The sequence below is a fragment of the Mustelus asterias genome, chromosome 16, assembly GCF_964213995.1.
Source record: "Mustelus asterias chromosome 16, sMusAst1.hap1.1, whole genome shotgun sequence".
Taxonomy (NCBI): domain Eukaryota; kingdom Metazoa; phylum Chordata; class Chondrichthyes; order Carcharhiniformes; family Triakidae; genus Mustelus; species Mustelus asterias.
The window spans coordinates 15,696,178-15,722,582 of record NC_135816.1 but is presented as its reverse complement, the minus strand read 5'-3'; the positions used below and the strand labels follow the sequence as shown (position 1 = coordinate 15,722,582).

The 26,405-nt window shown below is 42.0% G+C and overlaps 1 protein-coding gene across 1 annotated transcript in view; it reads right to left on the bottom strand.

Moving 5' to 3' along the window:
* The window catches only part of LOC144505023 (uncharacterized), a 296,824-nt gene that overhangs the window by 16,548 nt on the left and 253,871 nt on the right, over window positions 1–26,405 (bottom strand). Inside the window, exons 12-19 of the mRNA XM_078230677.1 lie at window positions 20,039–20,308; window positions 18,230–18,568; window positions 17,882–18,151; window positions 12,963–13,307; window positions 11,704–11,976; window positions 9,040–9,378; window positions 8,692–8,961; window positions 4,778–4,879 (exon numbers count right to left, since the gene is read on the bottom strand). Coding sequence (XP_078086803.1) covers window positions 4,778–4,879; window positions 8,692–8,961; window positions 9,040–9,378; window positions 11,704–11,976; window positions 12,963–13,307; window positions 17,882–18,151; window positions 18,230–18,568; window positions 20,039–20,308 — 2,208 coding nt within the window. The remainder of the gene's footprint in view (window positions 1–4,777; window positions 4,880–8,691; window positions 8,962–9,039; window positions 9,379–11,703; window positions 11,977–12,962; window positions 13,308–17,881; window positions 18,152–18,229; window positions 18,569–20,038; window positions 20,309–26,405) is intronic.

Genomic DNA, 26,405 nt, shown 5'->3' with positions numbered 1-26,405 from the left:
ATCAAGAGCCATATCAATGCTGCCAGACATGATGAGTTTTTCCAGCAATTTCTGTTTTTATTTTGCAGTTCCAGAATATTTGGCTGTGAGGTGGAGTCAGCAAATTAGATGGATGATCTCTTAGCCTGTTCTTTGTTGCTGCTGGTTGTCAGAGAAACTTTGGCCAGGGCACTGGAGGAACCCAGTGAACTTTGACCTTTGACAGCCAGGTGTCAGTTTAATATCCAATTTGTTTCTGATAATGCATCATTCCCTCATAAACACCAGCTTAGGTAGTGCGCTCTCTTGCTGAACTAATTTCGTTTAACACATTTTAAATCTGTAAATAATGAAGCTAATGGATTAAAAATACAACTGATTCACTAATTCCTTTCAAGTAAGCAAACAAACCATCCTTAACTGCTCTGGCCAATGTCACTGCACTCCAGTATCCTAGAAACCTGGTTGACCCTTAACTGCCTTCTGAAATGGCTTAGCTTGTCACACACTTACACGCTGGAATTTTACCACCCCGCTACCACGGGAATTGGAGCGAGCGAGGGGCGGACAATGGGAAAGTCCGTTGACTTCGGGCAGGATTTTATGGTTTTGGGATGAGCGAGACTGTAAAATCCCACCCATATAGTCTGTAAAAATAGGGATGGGCAATAAATTCCAGCAAATTCCCACATCCTGAGAATATTTTCTTTCATGTACAAAGCCTTCTATTTTCCTTTACGTATTACCATCTTATATTCAAACTGTCATCATTATATAATTACTACCCCATCTCCCCTGTGGACTTCTCCCATGGCCTCACAATTGGTTTCAATGGCAGTTGAGACAGAATTTGGCAGGAGTCTAAAAATCGGTTTCACGTTGGTGTGAATTTCCCAAGGGATTTTCTGCTGTTGCCCGCTATGGCAGATCAGGAAACCAACTGGAGGCTGGCCAGAAACTGACTAATGGGATACAAATGAAAGCCCATGTAGAATGATCTCCCCACTCCAGATTCTCCATGATGTCAGTGGGAAAACACAGTTGTCCAGAATATATTTGGAGTAACTGGCACGCAGAGTTCTGGACTCACATGAACAATGCCTGGATTTGCTCTGGAGTTCAGGATGGAGTCTGCCAGAAACGCTGGACCTCAGAACACCACAACAGTGGGTGGGGGGAACATCTAAAGGTGGATCTTCCAAATTCCGTGTTAGCGAGAATGTCCATCTTCCAACCTCAGTGTCTTCCTGGGGATCCATTTTCTTTCTTCAATGTTGAGTCTGTGATGTTAGGCGCCTTTTCAATATGGCATCCAGATATGATAATGGGGCCCTCGCCAGCAAACCCACCTGACCACAGAATATGATATTAAACATCCAGGTGCAGAATTAATAAGATAAAGGCCTGAAAACAGAGTTTAGTTTCTCGCCAGTCTCCTCAGCAGGAAATATGCCGGGCCCTGAGTGTAAAGTTGCATGGACAACATTCCAAGATTACATCCAGGATCCAGCCTGCCCCACTCAAGACAGAATTTCAAGGTAGGGTGTGCAGGGCTTCAGATGGGAACATTTTCCTGCCTTCCTCGTGGGCACAGGTTTGAGTTGATTTGATTTATTATTGTCACATGTATTAGTATACAGTGAAAAGTATACTTGCGCACTATACAGGCAAAGCATACCATACATAGAGAAGGAAAGGAGAGAGTGCAGAATGTAGTGTTACAGTCATAGCTAGGGTGCAGAGAAAGATCAACCCAATGTGAGGTAGGTCCATTCAAAAGTCTGATGGCAGCAGGGAAGAAGTTATTCTTGAGTCAATTGGTACATGTCCTCAAACTTTTGTATCTTTTTCCCGATGGAAGAAGGTGGAAGAGAGTATGTCCGGGGTGTGTGGAGTCCTTAATTATGCTGGCTGCTTTTCCGAGGCAGTGGAAAATGTAGACAGAGTCAATGGATGGGAAGCTGGTTTGAGTGTTGGACTAGGATTCGTTTATGACTCTTTGTAGTTTCTTGCAGTCTTGGACAGAGCAGCAGCCATACCAAGCTGTGATACAACCAGAAAGAATGCTTTCCATGGTGCATCTGTAAAAGTTGCTGAGAGTCATAGTGGTCATGCCAAATTTCCTTAGTCTTCTGAGAAAGTAGAGGCGTTTTAGGTTTTCTTAACTATAGCATCGGCATAGAGGGACCAGGGCAGTTTGTTGGTGATCTGGATATCTAAAAACATGAAGCTCTCAACCATTTCTACTTCATCCCCTTTGATGTGGACAGGGGCATGTCCTCCACTACGCTTCCTGAGATAGATGTCTATCTCCTTCATTTTGTTGACATTGAGGGAGAGATTATTGTTGTCGCACCAATTCACCAGATTCCCTATCTCTTTCCTGTATTTCATCTCATCATTATTTGAGCTCCGACCCACTGCGGTGGTGTTATTGAGTTGGAGGGGAGAGGTCAGACAAGTCAGAGCAGGATGGGATACCAAGAAATAAATGAGTCAACATCTCAGTTGGGGATAGGGGGCAGGAACAGTGGTTGGGGGTTGCTCCAATCTGAAGGCCCCTTCTGATTTGGAATACACTCCCCTCCAGTACCTGGGAGCTCCAACTTTGCCTCCCCAAGGCATCCCATCCCCATCAATGCTGAGATCATCCCCAACCTGGCTCCCCACTGCATCCCCTACCCTCCAGCGCTTACCTCAGGAATGGTCCCTGGACTTAGTTCCAGGCAGAGTGCTGCAGTACCTCTTCTGGTCACTGCAGTGCTGTGCCTGGATGGGCTGGGGAGCTGTTGGCCAATCCTTCCAAGGGCAATGGAACTCCCGCCCATTGCCACCAGAGCTCAATTGAGTGTGAAATGGCAGTGGTCCTGTGTGAGGCATGGGGACTGGTTAGATGCTGACTCTCGGCATTTGCCATCCTGAAATTTCTGCCCACAGAGTGTCTGTTAAATTCTCAGAGGTTGGGAAGTGTTGAACATCAAAGGGACTTGGGTTTACTTGTTCATAACTCTCTGAAAGCTAACCCCAGGGGGCTGTACATAAAAAATAGGAGCAGGAGTAGGTCATCCAACCATTTGGGTCTGCTCCGCCATTGAATGAGATCATGGCTGATCTTCGATTTCAACATCTTGTACCTGCATTATTCCCATATCCCTTGATGTTTTTAATATGTAGAAATCTATGATCTCAATCTTGAACATATTCAATGACTGAATATTCACAGCCCTCTGAAGCAGACAATTCCAAAGACTCACCATCATCTGAGTGAAGAATATCCTCCTCACCTCAATCTTAAATATCTGACCATTATTCTGAGACTGTGTCCCTTGGATGTAGTTCCCTTGGTCAGAAGAAATATCCTTCCTATATTTGCCCCTTAAGAATTTTGCAAGTCTAAATGAGATTGCCTTTCAATCCGCTTGCTCATAGAACAACCCCTTCCTTCCAGAAATTAGTCTGGTAAACATTTGTTGCACTCCCTCTATGGCAAATATAGATTTCCTAAGGCAAGGAGACCAAAACTGCATACCCCCAGGTGCGGTTTCACCAAGGCTGTATACAACTGCAAGAAGACTTCTTTGCTTTTATTCTGGAACCATCTTGCAATAAAGGCTAAGATGCCATATTCCTTGCTTGCTGTGCCTGCACATTATCAACATGAGTTAACCTGGAGAGTCAAACCTATCAGGGGCATTACAGTTCAGCCTCTTCACAACAAATATACAATTATACAGAATGTGAAAACTCTAGATCATAATCAACATATAGAACTCAATATGTTACATTTTATAGAAAAGCCTGAGTTAGAAAATGAACGGAACTCTATAGAATATTCTAATGTTTATATGTTGTATCCTGCAAGTAATTTGATTACCAAATATAACCCAAAATAAGCAAAGAATGTATGAAATGTGAAGCAATTTCAACACAATAAATTAGTTCCTCCTGTAGACCATGGTTCTATTGTGAAATCAATACAGCTTGATAAATATCCCACATTTTTCCCTGGGCTTTAATGATAACTGAAACAATATTCAGAACACCCATCTAACTTTGCAACCTTTTTGATCTAGCAATGTCTCAATGTTAAAATTCTCATCCTTGTTTTCAAGTCTTTCTATGTAGAATGAGTCATAGCAAGGGTTAAGGTGGGATTGGGAAACAGTGCTGCCCACAGCGTGATGTAAAAAAACATAATCTGAGACAAAACTCAATTTCGTCCTGTGCAGAAGCAAGCATGGAGTTAACTGATAGCTTGGGCTATACCCTAAATATACATACCCAGTGCTATCAATAAACACTTAATGTTCAACCATACAAGGCTGAGAATCTGCTTGTGAAACCTACTGAACATACAGTACTCCCTACCTCTGTAAATCCCTCCATCTGTACACCCCTCTGATCTCCGCGTTCCTTCAAATCCGGCTTCCTGTGCACCCAGACTCCCAAACCATGTTACCTGTGCCTCCTCCTGAAAGCCTAACTCTTTGTCCAAACATTTGCTGACCTTTCCCAAAACTGGTACCCAATTTTATTTGATTATGCCTCTGTGAGGTGCGTGGGATCTTTTACTGCATTGAAGATATTACATAAATGCAAGTTATTGCTTTTATTATTCTTCTGAGACTTAGCCATGTATAGAATTATCACCATTCCAGCAATTCAAAAACAATTGTCTTCCTAAAGTATTTCCTTACATAATCCTATGATTAATTTTAAACAAAGATTTAATTCTTCACTTTTGGAATGATGTGCCACACGCACACTTTTCTTTTACAACAGAATTTACAAATCTTACCTGTAACTTTGCATTTATATACACACATCACCACTGCTAGGATAATGATGAGGAGAAGTGCCAGACACCCAAAAATAATGTCATATTTTGAAGTGTAAGGATCTGCCAGGAGAATAAACACAGATGTTACATTTAGTTAAGAGATCAACTTTTACCAAAAAAAAGGTAATATTCTGGGATTTAATTCAATACAGACAAATTAATACCCGATCTAAGTTAACTGAGATCACTCAAGAATGTCAGAGCATTACAATCGGCCTCAGTCCCAGTCAGGTTCCGGTTCCTGTTTGCAATTGCTGAAAGGAGATGTGTGCAGTAAGGGATCTGATTCAGCTTGATTGAATCCAGCTGTACAATGGGTGAATGCGGTCCATTGTTTAGGCTAATGTTTCTATCATGGCTATTTGAATTTAAGTTGCATTCAAAAGATTTTTACCTTGTGCATTGGTGAAAATGGATGGTAATAAAAAGAGAATCAAAACAAGGGAGCAATGAGCTCCCACCCATTTACATTATTGCACAAAGCAACATCAAACATGTGAAGAGCAGAGGAAAGTGGAGAAAAAAACCGATAGTGAATCAGGAGGCATAATTTGTACAGTAATAATACTGAACAAGAATTAATCTTTGACATTGAATTCTCAATATTAGTACCACAAGAACAGATTCTATCATGTAATGTCTGTGACTATGATGTTGGGAAATCAGCCTGCCACTGACGGGGTTTGGGGACATTTGCGGCAAGCTTTCACGCTGATGTAACACATAGCTTTGGCCTTGTTGTGATATTTTCTACTCTGGCTAGTGTTGGGTGGAATAGGCGACTGTCCCAGCCACAGTCTCAGATTAAAAATGGTGCAAAAAAGACAAAAAAAAGGACAGGTTGTGGCATTGGAAATATTATAACCAAAATAACTTTTCAAGGTTACTCACTCCAAGTATCTGTACCCATATAATGAATGTTTGGGCAACTAATTTTGCAACAAAGCCCCATTTGTGGTAAATTTTATTCCTCACTTTGGTCACTGTACAAGGATCTGAACAAAATGTCGAAGATTTTTTTATACTAGACTGCTCTTTTATTATCAAATTGAGCCAAAAATATGGTATAAATGATACGATCCTGACATAAGCATAATGGCTGGAATTTTACTGCTCCGCCCGCCATGGGAATTGGAGTGGATGAGGGCGGAACCATGGAAAGGTCCATTGACCTCGAGTGGAATTTTAAGGTTTTGGGGCGAGCGAGGTCATAAATCCTGCCCGTTATCAAATGGACTCCTTTTTGACTAATTGTAATGTTAAAATAAGGCTTTTACTCACTAACTTCACTGGATCAATTTACACAACCGTCGGCTCTGTCCCAAAGATTTAAAGGGTAATTCTCCCAGATTTTAACATCAGAAATACACCTGAAATATAGGCACTATACACAGGAACAATGATTGCAAATCCTGTGCTCCCATTTTGCACCTGAATAACACTGAGGGCACTACATGCAAATTTCCTGTCTGCTTTTCAGATATTACAGCTGTATTTAGTTGACTAATATAGATTCCATGCAACTGTGTCAGATTCCTGTGCACTTAGATTCTCTTTGGCTGGGTGCAACTGAGAGGCAAGTTTACAACAAAACAAGGAGCCTAGAACTTTAACTTCCTGAGCTAAAATGTTAGAATTAACAGTAAATAGAATGTAAATTATTGCTATTCTCTTCTCCATCCAATTTTACCTAGATGTGGCATAGACAGACAGACAGACGGACAAACAAGCAGCCAGTAGCTTAGTTTAGACTAGATTGGTAGACAGACAGACAGACAGACAGATAGATAGATATAAAGATAGATAGACAGATAGATAGATAGATAGACAGATAGACAGATAGACAGATAGATAGATAGATAGATAGATAGATAGACAGATAGACAGATAGATAGATAGATAGATAGATAGATAGATAGATAGATAGATAGATAGATAGATAGATAGATAGATAGATAGATAGATAGATAGATAGATCGCCTTTTCTTTTATGGCCCATTGAATCCTCTGTCCTTTCACACCCCCGCCCAATTATCCAACTGTCAACCCACTTCCCTAGCCAATCAACTGTTTATTCCCAGGATGATTATCTAGTTATTCCCTGACCAATTATGCCAATCATTCCCTGGTCAGTCATTCAATCATTCATGAGCAATCAGCCCCTCCCAATTGTTTCCATTTCCAGAAATGATTTTGGTCAAATATAAGTCACATCCAAATGACTATCCAAATACCTGGATAGTCACATGAGCAGCCTGGGAATGGAGGGATACAAACGATTGGTCTAGTTGGACCAAGGAGCGGCACAGGCTTGGAGGGCCGAAGGGCCTGTTTCCTGTGCTGTACTGTTCTTTGTTCTTTGAGTGGTGGTAATAGATTAATGGCAAAGAAGATGGCAGCACCAGCTCGGCTTGGTTTGAAGGTCCGTTACTTCAGCACTACGGTTGTCAAACCAATGAGCAAACTGGTGACGCCACCTATTAAAATCAATGATGTTGAAGATAGATATGCCACAGCTTTGCGCTCTGCTGCCAGCAAGCTGAAGAAACTGGACCAACTGGAACAGGAACTATGTTACTTATTAATTTCCAACAGAGCAGCACTGAATATAAGACAATCTTTTACATTACTGGCAGCTAGTTGTATTATAGTAGGAACAGAACTCAAAGATGTTAAAAATTGCTCCTCTTCAGCTTTGAGGTACAGAGTTTGACTTTTGATGTTTAACTATTATTTGTGAAAATACATGATTATGAACTCTTAGTGATGTGGAGTGCTAGTGCAATAGAATATTTAAAAAAGTAAATAGGGAAGGCGATGGCCTTGGACTATTATTGCTAGAATTTAATCTGGAAACTCAGCTAATGTTTTGGGGACCCGGGTTCGAATACTGCCACAACAGATGGTGCAATTTGAATTCAATAAAATATATCTGGAATTAAGAATCTACTGATGACCATGAAACCATTGCCGATTGTCAGAAAAACCCATCTGGTTCACTAATGTCCTTTAGGGAAGGAAATCTGCCGTCCTTACCTCGTCTGGTCTATATGTGACTTCAGTGCCACAGCAATGTGGTTGACTCTCAACTGCCCTCCAAGGGCAACTAGGGATGGGCAATAAATGCTGGCCAGCCAGCGATGCCCATGTCCCATGAATGAATTTTTAAAATGTGGTTAACATAGAAATTACAAAGAGTAAAACAGGAGACACATACTGTGAACCTTCAGATAATAAGGAATGAAAACCGTGGGAGTGTTTTAATGAAACAAAACACACGTCCAGTTTCTTCTGTCTCTATCAGCTTGTACATGCTATTTCACACTCAGCCCCCCAAACAAAACCACTGGCAGGGGAAATGTAAAATGTAAAAGGTAAAATTCAGGCCAAAGACTATAATCATAATTTTTTTTTTATTCGTTCATGGAACATGGGCGCCACTGGCTGGCTAGCATTTATCACCGATGCCTAGTTGCCCTTGAACTGGGTGGTTTGCTAGGCCATATCAGAGGACAGTTGAGAGTCAACCATATTGCTGTGGCTCTGGAGACACATGTAGGCCAGACCAGGTAATGATAGCAGATTTCCTTCCCTAAAGGACATCAGTGAACCAGATGGGTTTTTCTGACAATCGAAAATGATTTCATGATCATCAGTAGACTCTTAATTCCAGATATTTTTTATTGAATTCAAATTCCACCATCTGCCACGGTGGGATTTGAACCCGGGTCGCCAGAACATTGGCTGAGTTTCTGGATTAATAGTCTCGTGATAATATCACTCGGCCATTGCCGAGTGTAAGCCAATATAGAAAGTAAACACTCACCGTCAGAAAAGAGCAGTGAGGGAAGAATGAAATCTGAGACACTTACTGTGAAATTTCAGATCATATGGAATGAAAGTCTTGGGGGTGTTTTGATTAAACAAAACACATGTCCAGTTCCTTCTGTTTCTATCGGCTTTCTGAATAATCAGCTGTAACAAATCCTCTTCCTGATTCTGATCCTTCAATGTTTTCTCCACAATAGTTTTCCCATCACTGCTGATCCAAACAAGTCTCATTGATTCAGTGACATCAGAGACAGAGCAGGTCAGGGTAACGGTGTCTCCCTCACTCACTGCATCAGATGGTTCAGCTGTGACTGTGGAAACAAGAAGAGCATTTAGATTTTAAACAATGACTTGATCATTGAAAACAACAGCAACATTCTGTCTCCTACCTTTAACTGTGATCAGTTTAATGGTCACATATTTAGATGTTCCCAGAAAACATTTGTAAACTCCAGCATCTTCAAACTGCACAGGAACAATCCCCAGATTGAAGTTCTTGCCGTTAAAATGTATCTGTGTTCGGACCAATCGATTCCCAAAGTAGGTCCTATTTACATTGATGGGCTCAGATTTTGATGCAGATGCTATTACTTCCTCTTCATTCTGAAAATAACGTGACCTCCATCTCCACTTAGCTTTATTACGCTCAAAGCGAGTTTCACAAATCAGTTCAAGTTCACTGTGATTTGTGCTTGCTCGATAAAGTGTGTATTCAACATTGTAAAAATCTGTAACAGAGAGGAGACAAGGGGTTAGATTTTTATAGTCGCTAAGATATAGAAGTTCTGAATTTCCTCAGGAACAAACATCACCCTCCTGGCAAACATCAGCTGGGAGAGCAGCATTGGGACAGGGAAATTGGCTAGGATCTGGATACACTGGCTGTTCACCAAGACTGACTGTTGTTTAAACACTGGTTTATGCCACAATGTTCAGCTGCCCCAAACCTGGACCCCTTCAGAGAGGTATAAAAATAGAAAATGTTGGAAATATTCAACAAGTCAGGCAGCAACTGTGAAGAGAAAATGTGACCATGATTCCGGTCCATGGCTTTCATCAGAATCTTGTTGTACTTAAGTTCATGAAATGTTAACTGTGTTTTTCCAGAATTTTCTGTTTTATTTTGAATTTCTGACATCCATAATATTTTGTTTTCTTCCCCCACCATTAAAGCGACGTAGTTTCACCGTGGACTGTTGCTGATTGTTATGATAATCACAAAAGCCACAGGGGATCATCAATAGATCTCCCCGTGGCCTTCATGGAGTATAAGCCGTCTTATTGAGTGAGTGGAGCTCACCCAATGGGAAGCAGCCAGTGGCGGTTTCTATGCCTGTAACTTTATCTGGAAGAGAGGTGAAGATTACTTGACTGTCAGCCAGGGGAGTGGCGTTTTCCTTTGGTTCACAATAAAGGATGTTGGTGATGGGAAACTGGCATTTGTCTGAATTACTACATTGGCAATGAGGTTAAAAATTCTTTTTCCCTTCAATTTTTCTCTCTGGACAACCTCCAAATGTTAAGAATTTATCCGATAAGAAAAAGCCAAAAGTTCCTTTTCGGGAAACTTGAGCCCTATAATGGGGAAGACTGGGCCCAATACACAAATGTGAGGAAATGCATTTTGGAAGGTCTAATATAGATGGGAAATATACAGTAAATGGCAGAGCCCTTAAGAGTATTGATAGGCAGGGGATTTGGGTGTACAGGTACACAGGTCACTGAAACTGGCAATGCAAGGAGAGAAGACAGTCAAGAAGGCATATGGCATGCTTGTCTTCATCAGCCAGAGCACTGAGTTTAGGCATTACATCTGAGGAGAGGTTGGAGAAACTTGGTTTATTCTCACTGGAACGGCGGAAGTTGAGGGGGTGACCTGAAAGTAGTCTACAAGGCTATGAAGGGCATGGACAGAGTGGATAGTCAGAAGCTTTTTCCCGGGGTGGAAGAGTCAATTACTAGAGGGCATAGGTTGAAGGTGTGAGGGGCAAGGTTTAAAGGAGATGTACAAGGCATTTTTTACACAGAGGATGATGGAGCTCGCTGCTGGGGGAGGTAGTGGAAGCAGATATGATAGTGACTTTTAAAGGGCGTTTAGACAGATACATGAATAGGATGGGAATAGAGGGATATGATCCCTGCAAGGGTATGGGGTTTTAGTTCAGACGGGCAGCGTGGTCAGTGCATGCTTGGAGGGCCGAAGGGCTTGTTCCTGTGTTGTAATTTTCTTTGTTCTTTGTTCCTCCATGCTAACAGCATTGAAGGAGATGAAAAGCAAAACGTGATATTGCTAACAACATGCAGGGCCCCAACTTTCAGTGTGATAAGAAATCTGACACATCCGGATGCCCCAACACAAAAGCTTTTAGTGAGTTGGTGGACCTGGTAAAAAACCATTATGAACTGAAGCCCCGATAATTCTCCAGTGATAATGCTTTGACATGACTGGGAGAACTCCTGGGGAACTTGTTACTGAGTTCTTAACTAGGTTGCGGAAATTTGCTGAACACTGCAAATTTGGACCGCCTCTTAATGAAATGTTGTGGGACAGATTGGTATGTGGCATAAATGACCCAACCCACCAAAAGAAGTTGTTGGCAGAACCCAATTTGGAGTTTACAAAAAGCCATTGAAATAGCCTTGTCACTTGAGAATGCAAAAAATGGGTCTCAGGAGCGACACGGGGCATCAGGCAACAATGTCTTCTAACTAAGGGGAGGGACCTCATTCAACCAGACCTCAATAATGAGTGCTTGTGTCAATCAGGTATTAAAGGACCCATTCAAAATAGCAATCCTGATGTCACCACCATCGGTTCAGAAATGGCAGTGCAGACTTGAAGAGTATTGAAGGACATATTCCAGAAAGGTGTAATTGCTAGTTGACAGATTACTGCAAGCATTGTCAAAGATACAAAGGCCATCCAGAGCAAAATCAAGGAACACAATATGCAGTAAAAGCTTACAGTGGTCTCTCTGTTCACTCTACTTTGTGTGGAACAGTTTTATCTCAGTAACTATTTAATATCTGCTGCAAAGGAGCTCTGAACTTACTCTGATCCACATCAACATTCGTGCTTCCAGTCAGAACAATGGAGTTATTTTCCTGCACTTCCCATGTATACAGATTCTGATTTTCTGCTCCAACATGTCTGACTATGAGATAGACTGTGTTATTCAGATGGATCTCCTCAGTGTTCTTCCTCCTGTTCTGCTGAGATGAGTCTCTCTGTTTCCAGTGAAGACTGACAGTATCTGAGAGTCTGGAGATGGTACAACTGAGGGTGATGTCACTGCCCACTACAGGCCTCTGCGAATCGGTCTCAACTATAAAAACAGATAAATGATGAAGGTATATTTGTCCATAGGTTCTCTGTGATATATTCTGTACAGCTTTTTCTCTAAACTGTCAGTCAGACAAATGCTGACCAGCTGTACTAGATGCTCCCAATCAGCATTTCACATTTAGCAGCTTCAACTCCCACATTGAATAGGATTACGTAAAATATAACGTGAGTTCTCCATGGGGTTAGCTCCCCATTGGATCAGCTTCCTTATATTCACAACATACAGTCCTACCTTGCCGTCGCCTCTCTCAGTGTTCCTATGGCCTCTGTGCTATCAGGTGTTTGCTTAATATCTTTAGAGGACAATTACCTTCAACCCTCACCACAAACCCCAAACTCCATCAGTTACCAGCTCCAGCTCCCCCCATGGCCATTGTTCCAGGAATTTTATGATGATGGACAAACATTTGTGAACATTTGCTAATGCAAGGGAAGGTGATGGCCTAGTGGTATTATCGCTAGACTATTGATCCAGAAATTCAGCCAATGTTCTGGAGACCCAGGTTTGAATCCCGCCAGGCAGATGGTGGAATTTGAGCTCAATAAAAAACACCTGGAATTAAAAATCTACTGATGACCATGAAACCATTGTTGGTTACCAGGAAAAACCCATTTGGTTCACTAATGTCCTTTCGGGAAGGAAATCTGCTGTCCTTACCTGGTCTGGCCTATGTGTGACTCCAGAACCACAGCAATGTGGTTGACTCTCAACTGCCCTCGGACAACTAGAGATGGGCAATAAATGATGGCCAGCCATGTCTCATGAATAAATAAAAAAAATCATCCACTAGTTCAAATGCAGAGAGGATCTTTTTACTGAATTGGCTGTTTTCAGTAAAAGATCCATTTGGACTGAATGATGAAACTGGATGATCATGATATCATGCTAACATTATGTGAGGAAGATTTGTGGAATTACTCACATAAAAACCACATTATTGAATCTTTTCCAGTCCTTGTCCTTACCTTTGATCCCAAATACTTCATATTGTTTCAGGATTCTCTTACTGGGCTGTGTCTGGCTCCAGGTGAACAATCCCGCAATTTCAAAGATGGGGTTTCTGATTCTCAGATTCAGGGTACCCCAGTCCTCATGGATGCTCTGTGAAATGCCTGGTATATTATTGTACTCATCACTCCATTGTACAGTCCACCACTGACTCTCTCTGTGAAAAGTTCCCAGTCGTTTTGTAGTTTGTTTCTCTGAGTGTGGTCTCCATTCCCAGACAATGGGGCCATTTCCAGGATTGTCCGGTCCATTCAATACAAAGTTCCCTTCCCGATGGAGGAAATAAATATCATTTGGGCTTCCTGCGAGGAAAGAGAACAAACATTACAAAAATCAGATGTCAATCCCCTGAATCCAATCTGTGAAATTATTAACCAATAGAACATTTGTTTTTAATAAGTTACAATGCATTTTAGAACTGTCACAGGAGACACATTTCAATGAGGAGGTGTATAGCAGAAAGTCTACAATATTAAACTGATAATGTTGAATTATTTCTTGTCAGATATTTTCTTTGCATGCATTGTGTCAGAAGAAGTTATATTTATATAGCTCTTTTGGTGAACAAAACCTGTTGCAAAACCTGCTCCAAAAACTCTAAGATGGCAATAATGCATAAAAGCACTGAAAGACAAAAACATTGAGGTGAAAATTATAATAGGATGAGGGCTGAATTGGCTAAGGTGGACTGGGAGAGCAGACTGGTAGGTAGGACAGCTGAGGAACAGTGGAGGATTTTTAAGGAGATCCTTTTCAGTACTCAGCAACAATATATTCCGGTGATAAAGAAGGACTGTAAGAAAAGGGATAACCAGCCGTGAATAACGAAGGAGATGAAGGAGAGTATTAAATTAAAGACCGATGCGTACAGAGTGGCCAAAAATAGTGGAGAATCGGAAGATTGGGAAAACTTTAAGAAACAACAAAGAACGACTAAGAAAGCGATAAAGAAAGGAAAGATAGGTTATGAAGCTAGGCTAGCCCTAAATATAAAAAATGATAGTAAAAGCTTTTACAAATATATAAAAAGGAATAGAGTGCCAAGAGTGAATGTTGGAACCTTGGAGGACGAGAGGGGGGATTTAATAGTGGGAAATGAGGAAATGGCTGAAACTTTAAATACGTTTTTTGTGTCAGTCTTCATGGTGGAAGACACAAATAGTTTGCCGAATATTAACGATAGAGGGTTGGTCGGAGGAGAGGTACTCAATACAATTAATGTTACCAGGGAGGCAGTGCTTGGTAGACTAACGGGACTGAAGGTGGACAAGTCCCCGGGCCCGGATAGAATGCATCCCAGGGTACTGAAAGAAATGTTAGAGGTAATAGCGGATGCGTTAGTGTTTATTTATCAAAATTCGTTGGATTCTGGGGTAGTGCCGGCGGATTGGAAAACGGCTAATGTTACGCCGCTGTTTAAAAAAGGAAATAGACAAAAGGCGGGTAACTACAGGCTGGTTAGCTTAACGTCTGTAGTTGGGAAAATGCTGGAATCCATCATTAAAGAAGAAATAGCAGGCCATCTGGATAAGAATGGTTCGATTAAGCAGACGAAGCATGGATTCATGAGGGGAAAGTCATGCTTGACGAACTTGTTGGATTTTTATGAAGATGTGACTAGTGCGGTTGACGGAGGGGAACCGATGGATGCAGTGTTTTTGGATTTCCAAATGGCGTTTGATAAGGTGCCTCACAAAAGGTTGCTGAAGAAGATTGGGTCACACGGAGTTGGGGGTAGGGTGTTAGCGTGGATTGGGGATTGGCTATCTGACAGGAAGCAAAGAGTCGGAATAAACGGGTGCTTTTCTGGTTGGCAGATGGTAACTAGTGGCGTGCCGCAGGGATCGGTACTGGGGCCTCAACTATTTACCATTTATATAGACGATCTGGAGGAGGGGACTGAGTGTAGGGTAACAAAGTTTGCAAACGACACAAAGATAAGTGGAAAAGTGAATCGTGTGGAGGGCGTAGAAGGTCTGCAGAGAGATTTGGACAGGCTGAGTGAGTGGGCGAGGATCTGGCAGATGGAGTATAACGTTGACAAATGCGAGGTTATTCACTTTGGAGGAAATAATAGCAAATTGGATTATTACCTAAATGGAAAAAAATTACAACATGCTACTGTGCAAAGGGACCTCGGGGTCTTTGTGCATGAGACGCAAAAACCCAGTCTGCAGGTGCAACAGGTGATCAAGAAGGCAAATGGGATGTTGGCCTATATCGCAAGGGGGATAGAATATAAAAGCAGAGATGTCTTGCTGCATCTGTACAGGGCATTGGTGAGGCCGCAGCTGGAATACTGTGTGCAGTATTGGTCCCCTTATTTGCGGAAGGATATTTTGGCCTTGGAGGGAGTGCAGAGAAGGTTCACCAGGTTGATACCAGAGATGAGGGGTGTTGATTATGTGGAGAGACTGAGCAGATTGGGTTTGTATTCGTTGGAATTTAGAAGGCTGAGGGGGGATCTTATAGAGACCTATAAGATAATGAAGGGGCTGGATAGGGTAGAGGTGGAGAGATTCTTTCCACTTAGAAAGGAAGCTAGAACTAGAGGGCACAACCTCAAAATAAAGGGGGGTCAGTTTAGGACAGAGTTGAGGAAGAACTTCTTCTCTCAGAAGATGGTGAATCTCTGGAATTCTCTGCCCACTGAAGAGGTGGAGGCTACCTCGTTGAATATGTTTAAATCACGGATAGATGGATTCTTGATCAGTAAGGGAATTAGGGGTTATAGGGATCAGGCGGGTAAGTGGAGCTGATCCACTTCAGATCAGCCATGAACTTATTGAATGGCGGGGCAGGCTCGAGGGGCTAGATGGCCTACTCCTGCTCCTATTTCTTATGTTCTTATGTTCTTATGAGGTATAACTGAATGTCCAAAAAAAATCATTTGGAGATTTCTTTTAAAAGAGAAGTGTAATTGTGGGAAGGGGAGGGGGGGGGGGGGGGGGGGGGAGGTTAGAGGGGTGGCGGAGTTCTCCCATCCCACCCACCACAGGAATCGTAGCGGGCAGGGGGCAGACTATGCAAAGGCCCATTGACCTCAGGTGAGATTCTCTGGTTTTGCGGTGAGCATGGCCGGAGAATCCAACCCAAAAATCAAATCAAATCAAATCAAATCAACTCAAATATGATTCGAATGAACCACCGGGATGCTTTTATCAAACAAAATTAATTTAAGAACACAGTTAAAATATAACAAAAATGATTAGCATAACTTTTACCAATTACAAGATTTATGTCAGTAAAGCTCCTAACAGCTGGCTATCTCTGCTATTCCAAGTTAAACACCAGCCCACAGACATACACCCTTCTTCAGACTTGGCATAGAAACAAGTATGCTCATGTGATGCTGGATTTGCAGCTTTTTAACACCTGCTATGAATTGGTCTTTTGAATGTTGGATCAAATCTCTGAGGATTCACAGTCCTGAAACTTTCCAAAAAGCCTCTGGAGAGAGAGACAGAGACACTGCCTTTTTCCACCAGCTTCGGGCAGCAACTGAGAAATTAAACTAAAACTCTGAAGCATAGCTGTCCCTCGCCACATGTCATAAATGTTCAATCAATCTCAATCAAGCTCCACTCATCAATCCCCAAAGGACCATTAAAACCCCAGAACACTGCATTAGTACAGACTAAAATCAACATGATATCAATTAAACTGCCTCAGCAGCAATAAAGGATATTGGTTACATAGGAGAGCATTTCTTTACAACCTTATCTACTTGAACTGCTGCCTTTCGGGACCTGTGCAATTGTATACCAAGATCTCTAACTTAATCTGCCCCTCTTAGTATATTCCCATTTATTGTGCACTGCCACAACTGCGTGACCTCGCACTTCGCTGTGTTAAAATCCATCTGCCACTTTACTGCCCACTCCACCAACCAATCGATATTGTTTTGTAGATTATAACTATCCTCTACACTATCCACTACTTGGTCAATCTTTGTGTCATCTGCAAATTTTCCAATTGTGCCCTCCACGTTCACATCCAAGTCATAAATATATAACACAAACAGCAAGGATCCCAACACCAAACCCTGTGGAACACCATTTGAAACAACTTTTCATTCGCAAGGGAATCCATCGACCATTACCCTTTGTTTCTTATTATTAAGCCAACTTTTGATCCAGTTTTCCACATTACCCTATACCTCATGTTTGTTTTTGCATTTTTGACCAATCTTCCATGTGGGACCTTGTCAAATGCCTTGCTAAAATCCATGTACACAACATGCACTGCACTACCTTCATCAACCCTTCTTGTCACTTCCTCAAAGAATTCGAACAAAGTTGTGAGGAAAGATCTTCCTTTAACAAAACCATGCTGACTAGTCCAGCCTTTCTACATGGCAGTTAATCATATCTCTCAGGATTGATGTCCAAAGATGTGCGGGTTAGGTTGATTGGCCATGCTAAAATTGCCCTTAGTGTCCTGAGATGCATAGGTTAGAGGGATTAGTGGGTAAATATGTAGGGATATGGGGGTAGGGCCTGGGTGGGATTGTGGTTGGTGCAGACTCGATGGGCCGAATGGCCTCTTTCTGTACTGTAGGGATTCTATGATTCTACTAATTTGCCCACCACCAATGTAAGACTAACTGGCCTGTAATTGTCTGGCATTTTCTTTGATCCCTTTTTAAACAATGGAACTACATTTGCATTGGAGCCAGTTATCCCTCCCCATTTGGGTTTGTAACAACTTTTGGGAATGTCCCAGCTGGATGCTGATGAGGAGTCTCACCCAAATCAATAACTTCTGGGGAACCTTACCTGGAACTGGTCATAACACTTCCGACAACAAGGATAATAAGTGATAAGAATTTTCAGTGGAGATGACGGGTATAATGAGAAAACACTGAATCACTTACCACTGTGCTCCAGATAGTATGGGACTAAAAACTGAAGCTTGTTTTGATGAAACAAAAGACATTTCCAGTTTCTACTGCTTCTCTCAGCTTTCTGAATAATCAGTCTCAATGATTTCTCTTCCCCATTCCACCCATTCAATGTCTTCTCGACACTAATTTCCCCATCACTGCTGATCCAAACAAGTCTAATTGATTCAGTGACATCTGAGACAGAGCAGGTCAGGGTAACGGTGTCTCCCTCACTCACTGCATCAGATGGTTCAAATGTGACTGTGGAAACAAGAAAATCATTTAGATTGTAAACAGTGACTTGATCATTGAAAATAACAGCAACATTCTGTCTCCTACCTTTAACTGTGATTAGTTTAATGGCCACATATGTATAAGTATTCAGAAAACATGTGTAAACCCCAGCATCTTCAAACCGCACAGGGACAAGCCTCAGATTGAATTTCATGCCGTTAAAATATGTCTCTGTGAGAACCAGTCGATTTCCAAAGTAGGTCCTATTTACATTGGTGGCCTGATTTTTTGATGCAGTTGCTATTTTTTCCTTCTGACTTTGATGATTATCTGAATTCCAGCTCCATGCAGCTGTGTTGGAATCGTAATTACCATAGCAAATCAGGTCAAGTTCGCTGTGATCTGTATCTGATCGATAAAGAGTGTAACTCTCAAGATATAAACCTACAAAAGACAGACAGAGACCAACATGTAAGAATTTTATTGTGGCTGAGGTTCAGAGAAAATTAAAAATTGCTGTTCTAATTATATGATCGTGGTAACTTCAGATCATTACTACGTAATTTGACCAAATTGTTCTCAAAGATATGAACTGTTTAAATATTGGAAAAGTTGCATATTCGGGGTGGCGCAGTGGTTAGCACTGCTGCCTCACAGCACCAGGAACCCAAGGTTCGATTCCCAGATTGGGTCACTGTCTGTTTGGAGTTTGTACATTCTCCCTATGTCTGCATGGGTTTCCTCCGGTGCTCTGGTTTCCTCCCACATTCCCAAGATGTGCCGGTTAGGTGGATTGGCCATGCTAATTTCTCCCTCAGTGTCAGCGGGACTAGCTAGGGTAAATGCATGGGGTTATGGGGATAGGGCCTGGGTGGGATTGTGGTCAGTGCAGACTTGATAGGCCGAATGGCCTCCTTCTGAACTGTAGGATTCTGTGATTCTATGACCAGATGTAGACTAATTAGTAGATATACCAATACATGTGACAATAATAAATCAAATCAAATATCATTAGCAAAGAGAAAAGTAATGAGGTGCCACACCTGTAGGTTGAAGTTAAACACGATGCAAGTTTATTAAGGAGATGTTGTTTGCTCCAGGACCATGATTGAAGATCCCTTAAAAACCCATGAATCTCTTTTCTTGCATCACTATAGATCACGTGACATTATAACAGCAGAGATGCAATCACTTTAAATGCATAACATCCCTCCCCCTTCTCCTCTTTAGTCCCTAAATGACATGTGATCGGGCTGGACCGTATGGAAGAGAAGCATGGGAAGCCAGGCCAATCAGGAATGTGTCCTGGTGACTGGGGGGATTTCAGTTGGAGCCAGGGAGAGCAGACCTGTGCAATGTTTTGGTCAGAACCTAAAGTGTAAATAGTTATCATTGTTAAATAAGCTCTTCTGTTGTTGGAGCCACATCGCGTCGCCTCCAGTTATTACACTGGTGATGAGGAGAAACCACGTCAGTTATCGAGAGATCACAATGTGTCGTTAGAGGGGGAGGCAAATGATTGTCAAAGCCAAGAAGCAAAAGGTACATGCCCTTAAGGTGCCTTTAATCGGGAAGATAAAGTCATTTGATCCAGAAGTTGAAAGCTGGGGGCAATATATCGAAAGGTTGCGTTATTTCTTCAAGGCTACAGAGGAAAAACAAAAGGTGGCTACTCAGTCTGTGGCCCACAAACTGACCGCCTGGTGAGGAGCCTAACATCACCTGAAGCTCTGGTCAAAATCTTTCTTTCAAATAGTGGGACTAGTCAAAGACCATGTGAAAGTAATGTGTGCACTAACTTTCACATATTGACTGGATGTATGAAAAACTGATCAACATGTACGATTCCACTTTATAACTAACAGTTTTATGTTAATAACTGTTTAATATTCATGGTATTGAAAGTGCACTTACTTTGTTCCACAGAAAAACTTGCTTTCACTGTGAGCACATTAGATCCACTTTCCTTCACTTCACACTCATACAAATCCTGATCCTCTACTGCAACATGTTTGACTATCAGATAGACTGTGTTACTGAGTCGGATCTGATCAGTTTTGCTCCTGTTTAGCTGAGATGAGTCTCTCTGTTTCCAGTGAAGACTGACGGTATCTGAGAGTCTGGAGATGGTACAGCTGAGAATAACGTCACTGCCCAGCGTAGGCCGCCGTGAACTTGACTCAACTGTGAAAAACAGATCAATAAGTTTTAATGTAAACAGTGGCAGGTACAATCCAATCATTAGCTTCTACCCATTATCAGCATGTGTTCCTTGCTGCATTGAAGAGTTAGATTGCACACAAATGCATTTGAATTGTATAAGGTCCTGAAATTCTGAGTTCTGCCCCGTCAGTGTAAGTGAGCCAGAGCAAGACTGCTGACCTCTACCTCTGAACCTGCTGGAGAATCTGAACTCAAATCAAAGTCTGATAGTCAGGATGATATTTGTTGAAGCATACACAAGAGATATGTAATTGTCACTCAACAGAAGAGGCTGTGATGGAAATGTGTTGGCAATGATACCGGTCATGAAATATGCACCAGTTCTAATCTGTTCTCCATGTACGTAGAACATTTTAATTAGATTACCCAAGACATGCACAGGAAACCAACTGAGGAAAAGACTATTCGGGGGCCAGCTTCTCAAACCCAATACTAAGGTCATGATTTGCAGGGCAGCAGTGATACCCACATTCACTCAAGGGATGTGGGTGTCGCTGGCTGAGTAGTCATACCTAATTGCCACTCAACTGAGTGACTTACTTGACGATTTCAAGGGCATTTAAGAGTCAACCTGTGCATCTGGAGTCACATGTAGGCTAGGCAAGATAAGGATGGCAGATTTCTCTCCAGTAAGCAGATTGGTTTTTACCACAATCAACAATGGTCAACCTTAGGCTTTTAATTCCAGATTTTTTGGAATTCATAGAATCATTGAATCTATAGTGCAGAAAGAGGCCATTTGGCCCATCGAGACTGCACTGATGACAATCTCACCCAGGTTCTGTCCTATCCCCATAACCCTCATATATTTACCCTCTCAATCCCCCTGATATATCCCCATAACCCTCATATATTTACCCTCTTAATCCCCTTGACATTAAGTGGCAATTTATCATGGCCAATCAACCTAATCCGCACATATATGGATTGTGAGAGGAAACCAGAGCACCCGGAGGAAACGCATGCAGACATGGGGAGAATGTGCAAACTCCACACAGATAGTCACCCAAGGCCGGAATTGAATCCGGGTCCCTGACGCTGTGAGGCAACAGTGCTAACCACTGTGCCACCATGCTGCTCCAAATTCAATTCAATTCACATCATCTGCCATGGTGTGATTCAAACCCAGGACTCAGAATGTTACCCTGTGTCTCTGGATCACGAGTCCAGTGACAATACCACTATGCCACCACCAATCCCTATAAGCTTCAGACATCCTGTGGATCTTTGTGGAGCAGATTATTATACAAAATTATCTCAGGAAGCCTCAGGTAGAGAACGATCCTTTATTTGCCAATACTTCGGGAGAGCACCACTTCAGAGAATATCTCTGAAGCTGGATTCTACCCAACTGAGAAATCATCAGACATTTATACATGGAAAAGCATGTAGGCGGTACATTATTTAAATTCTAACATTGTCGGTTTTAGATTTAGATTAAACAAATATTTCTGTTTGCGGATTTTCACCAGGCTGGGTGTCTGGTATCCCAAGAATTATTTATCTTCACTATATCTAGGAGGCTCTTCCTAATCTCTCGTTACCATGCTTGGTCTTACACTACCAGCTTTGTCAGCTAAGTCAGGTCTTTGAGATAACAAGGAGGTTATCAGAAATTCAAGCTACTCATATGAGCTTGAATATGTCTCAGGTTTACTGATACTAGCTGGCTGTTTAACTATATAAACATCCAACTAGTGATGCTTGTGTGTCTTTTACGCTGAGTGCGTAATTTTCTTAATCTTCCCTGATGTAATTATATGCTTTCAAATCCCTCTAAAAGATCCCCCAGTAAGTTACATAGATTCCCTAGTCCCTTTGATGTTATTGTGACGGACTTCTTCCAACTAACCACAGGAGACCCAAGGACAGAATCAATTCACAGAACATTGTTTTACAATTCCCATCTTGCCTATATAGGTTTATTGTGAAACCTTTACCCAAAAGGTTTGTCAGTAACTTCAAACTGTCTGTTCTTCTAAAAAGTAAACAATGTTGCTGGTGAGTTCTGCTGATATTAGGACCTTGAGGTAGAACATTTGACTAGCATGTGGTTTTACTCTAATGCAGGGGTGTTAGATCTGTTTCTCCTTTTACTAAACCTATCAATTCACTTCTACATCTTCCCTAATAAATTCTTATAATAAACCATATTCATTATTTCCTTCTTACAGTCTCAAAACACTGGAGAAGCATCAGCAGCAAGGCTTTTGCAAGGTCCTATAAATCTAGTAGCAATAAAGATGGCCCAATAGCAGCTTCCACTGCAAAGCCAAGATAAACAGCATCAAGGCACCAATCACTTCAAACCAGTTCGTTGGGACAGCTCACGTCAATTGTATGCCTGAGACCAGCCTTCCAAAGCAATTGCTCCACCTGCAAATCAAATCAAATTAGCAGAAACTCTTTAGGGAAATCCTTAATGCATCCCTAAAGAGAACAACAACTCCACTGACTCATTGGAGTCCCTGACTTGTGGCCGACCAAAATGAAGAAAGTCGATTTGGGAAATGACTGAACACATTTAGAAATCTCATCAGGAAAACACGGATGTGAGTTTGAGATGTTGGAGAGAGAGCACAATTTTCCAAAAACCTCCTCTACCCAATCTTCCAAGCACCATAGCCCCACATGTTTAAGTTTATTTATCAGTGTCACAAGTAAGGCTTACATTAACACTGCAATGAAGTTACTGTGAAAATCCACTCCACTGGTCAACTCCAGTGAATATAATTCTAACCAACTGGCAGATGGAGTTTAATTTAGATCAATGCGAGGTGATGCATTTTTGTTGATTGAACCAGGGCAGGACTTACTCAGTTAATGGTAGGGCGTTGGGGAGAGTTATAGAACAAAGAGATCGAGGGATACAGGTTCATAGTTCCTTGAAATTGGAGTCACAGGTGGACAGAGTGAGCTCTGAGTGACACTCCGGTGCCTATTCGGGTACACTGAGGGAGAATTTAGCACAGCCAATGCACCTAACCAGTGCATCTTTCAGACTGTGAGAGGAAACCAGAGCATCTGGAGGAAACCCACGTAGACACGGGGAGAACATGCAGACTCCGCAAAGACAGTCACCCAAGCCAGGGATTGAACCCGGGTCCCTGGCGCTGTGAGGCAGTAGTGATAACCACTCCTGTGCCACTGTGCACCCCACATGTGATAGAATCTGCAGATCAGGTACTGGAATTATCAGCTATTTCAGTCTACATCAATCCAGAATGGAAACAAATCATCCTCGATTTCGGGAGACAAAATTGTACCTGCCTCTACTATTGCCTCTGGCAGCTGGTTCCAGACACTCACCACACTCTGTGTGAAACAATTGCCTCTCTGGACTCTTTTGTAGCCCTCTCCTCTCACCTTAAACCTGTGCCCTCTAGTTTTAGACTCCTCTACTTTTGGGAAAAGATATTGACCATCTAGCTGATCTATAACCCTCATTATTTTGTAGATCTCTATAAGATTACCCCTAAGCCACCTACATTCCAGGGAAAAAAGTCACAATCTATCCACCCTCTTCTTGTATCTCAAACCATCAAGTTCCGGTAGCATCTAGTAAATATTTTCTGCACTCTTTCTAGTTTAATAATATCCTTTCTATAATAGGATGACCAGAACTGTACACAGTATTCCAAGTGTGGCCTTACAATGTCGTGTACAATTTCAACAAGACGTCCCAACTCCTTCAATATTCTGACCAATGAAACCAAGCATGCCGATTGCCTTCTTCCCCACTCTGTCCACCTGTAACTCCACTTTCAAGGAGCTATGAACCTGTATCCCTCAATCTCTTTGTTCTATAACTCTCCCCAACACCCTACCATTAACGGAATAAGTCCTGTCTAGGCTCGATCTACAAAAACACACCACCTCGTATTTATCTAACTTACATTCCATCTGCCAGTTGGTTAGGATTATATTCACTGGAGTTTAAAAGAATGAGCGGGGGATCTCATAGAAACCTATAAATTTCTAACAGGACTAGGTAGGGTACATAAGAACATAAGAACATAAGAAATAGGAGCAGGAGTAGGCCATCTAGCCCCTCGAGCCTGCCCCGCCATTCAATAAGATCATGGCTGATCTGACGTGGATCAGTACCACTTACCCGCCTGATCCCCATAACCCTTAGGTGCAGGAAGGATGTTCCCTAAGGTGGGGGAAATCAGAAATAGGAGTCACAGTCTTAAGGATATGGGCTAGACCATTTAGGACTGAGATGAGGAGAAATGTTTTCACCCAAAGAATGGTAAACCTGTGGAATTCGCTACCACAGAATGCAGTTGAAGTCAAAACATTGTACATTTTCAAGGAGGACTTAGATATAGCTCTTGTGGCTAATTGGATCAAAAGATATGGGGGGAAAATGGGAATCGGTGATTAAGTTGTATCAGCCGTGATCAAAATGAATGACGCAGCAGGCTCAAAGTGCTGAATGGTCTACTGCTGCTTCTATTTTTTGTGCTTCTATGTTTCTATAAATAAATTAAAACAATAGCAAAATGATGAAGTGTGTTGTTGATAGTACTGTTAAGTGTACACATTCTGATTCGCTAATTGTTGCTCGATGTGGTTTCCACCTGGACCACAAAACTCCAGATTTCATTACAACCTCGATCCAGAAAAGTAGCTGAACTCCAGAGCTGCAGTGAGAGTGCTTGCCCTTGTCATTAACGGAGCATTTGACCAATTGTGGCATCAAGAAGCCCTGATGAAATTGAACTGAATGAGAATGAAGAGGGAAACGCCATTGGCTGGAGTCCTAACCAACACAAAGGAAGGTTGTCATTGTTGTGGGCAGATGATCATCTCACTCCTGGGATATTTTTCAGCTCACCCATGCCTGCCACAGAACAACAAAACCATCTACCATGACAGGATTCAAGTGAGGGACCCCAGAGCATTGCTCTAGGTTTGCGGTTTACTAGTTCAGTGACCTAGACCACTAGGCTACAGAAGGAACCCATTGAATAATAGTAAAATGGGCTATTATTTAAAAGGTGAAAAATTACAACATGCTATTGTGCAGAGGAACCTGGGGGTCCTTGTGCATGAATCGCAAAAACTCAGTTTGCAGGTGCAGCAGGTGATCAAGAAGGCAAATGGAATGTTGGCCTTTATCGTGAAGGGGATGGAGTATAAAAGCAGGGAGGTCTTGCTGCAATTGTACAAGGTACTGGTGAGGCCACAACTAGAGTACTGTGTGCAATTTTGGTCCCCTTATTTGCGGAAGGATATATTGGCCTTGGAGGGAGTACAGAAAGGTTCACCAGGTTGATACTGGAGATGAGGGGGTTAGCTTATGAGGAGAGATTGAGTAGATTGGGCCTGTACTCGTTGGAGTTTAGAAGGCTGAGGGGAGATCTTATAGAGACATATAAGATAATGAAGGGGCTGGTTAGGGTAGAGGTGGAGAGATTCTTTCCACTCAGAAAGGAAACAAGAACTAGAGGATACAGCCTCAAAATAAGGGGAAGTCAGTTTAGAACAGACTTGAGGAGGAACTTCTTCTCTCAGAGGATAGTGAATCTCTGGAATTCTCTGCCCATTGAAGCATTGGAGGCTACCTCGTTAAATATGTTTAAATCACAGGTAGATAGATTTCTGATCAATAAGGGAATTAAGTGTTATGGGGAGCGGGCGGGTAAGTGGAACTAAACCACTATCAGATCAGCCATGACCTTATTGAATGGCGGGGCAGGCTCGAGGGGCTAAATGGCCTACTCCTATTTCTTATGTTCTTATGAATTTCAATTCCCCAGCTGCTGTGGTGGGATCTGAACTCAGGAATCCACAGTCAAAAAGAAAAGGAAAGCGTACAAAAGGTTCAGAGAGCTAGGCGATGATAGGAATCCAAATGAGTATACGGCTTGTAGGAATGGACTTAAGAAAGAAATTAGAAGAGCCAGAAGGGGTCACGAGAAGGCCTTGGCAGGTAAGATTAAGGAGAACCCTAAGGCATTCTATAAATATGTGAAGAGTAAAAGGATGAGATGTGAAGGAATAGGACCTATAAAATGTGAAGGTGAGAAAGTCTGTACAGAACCGGAAG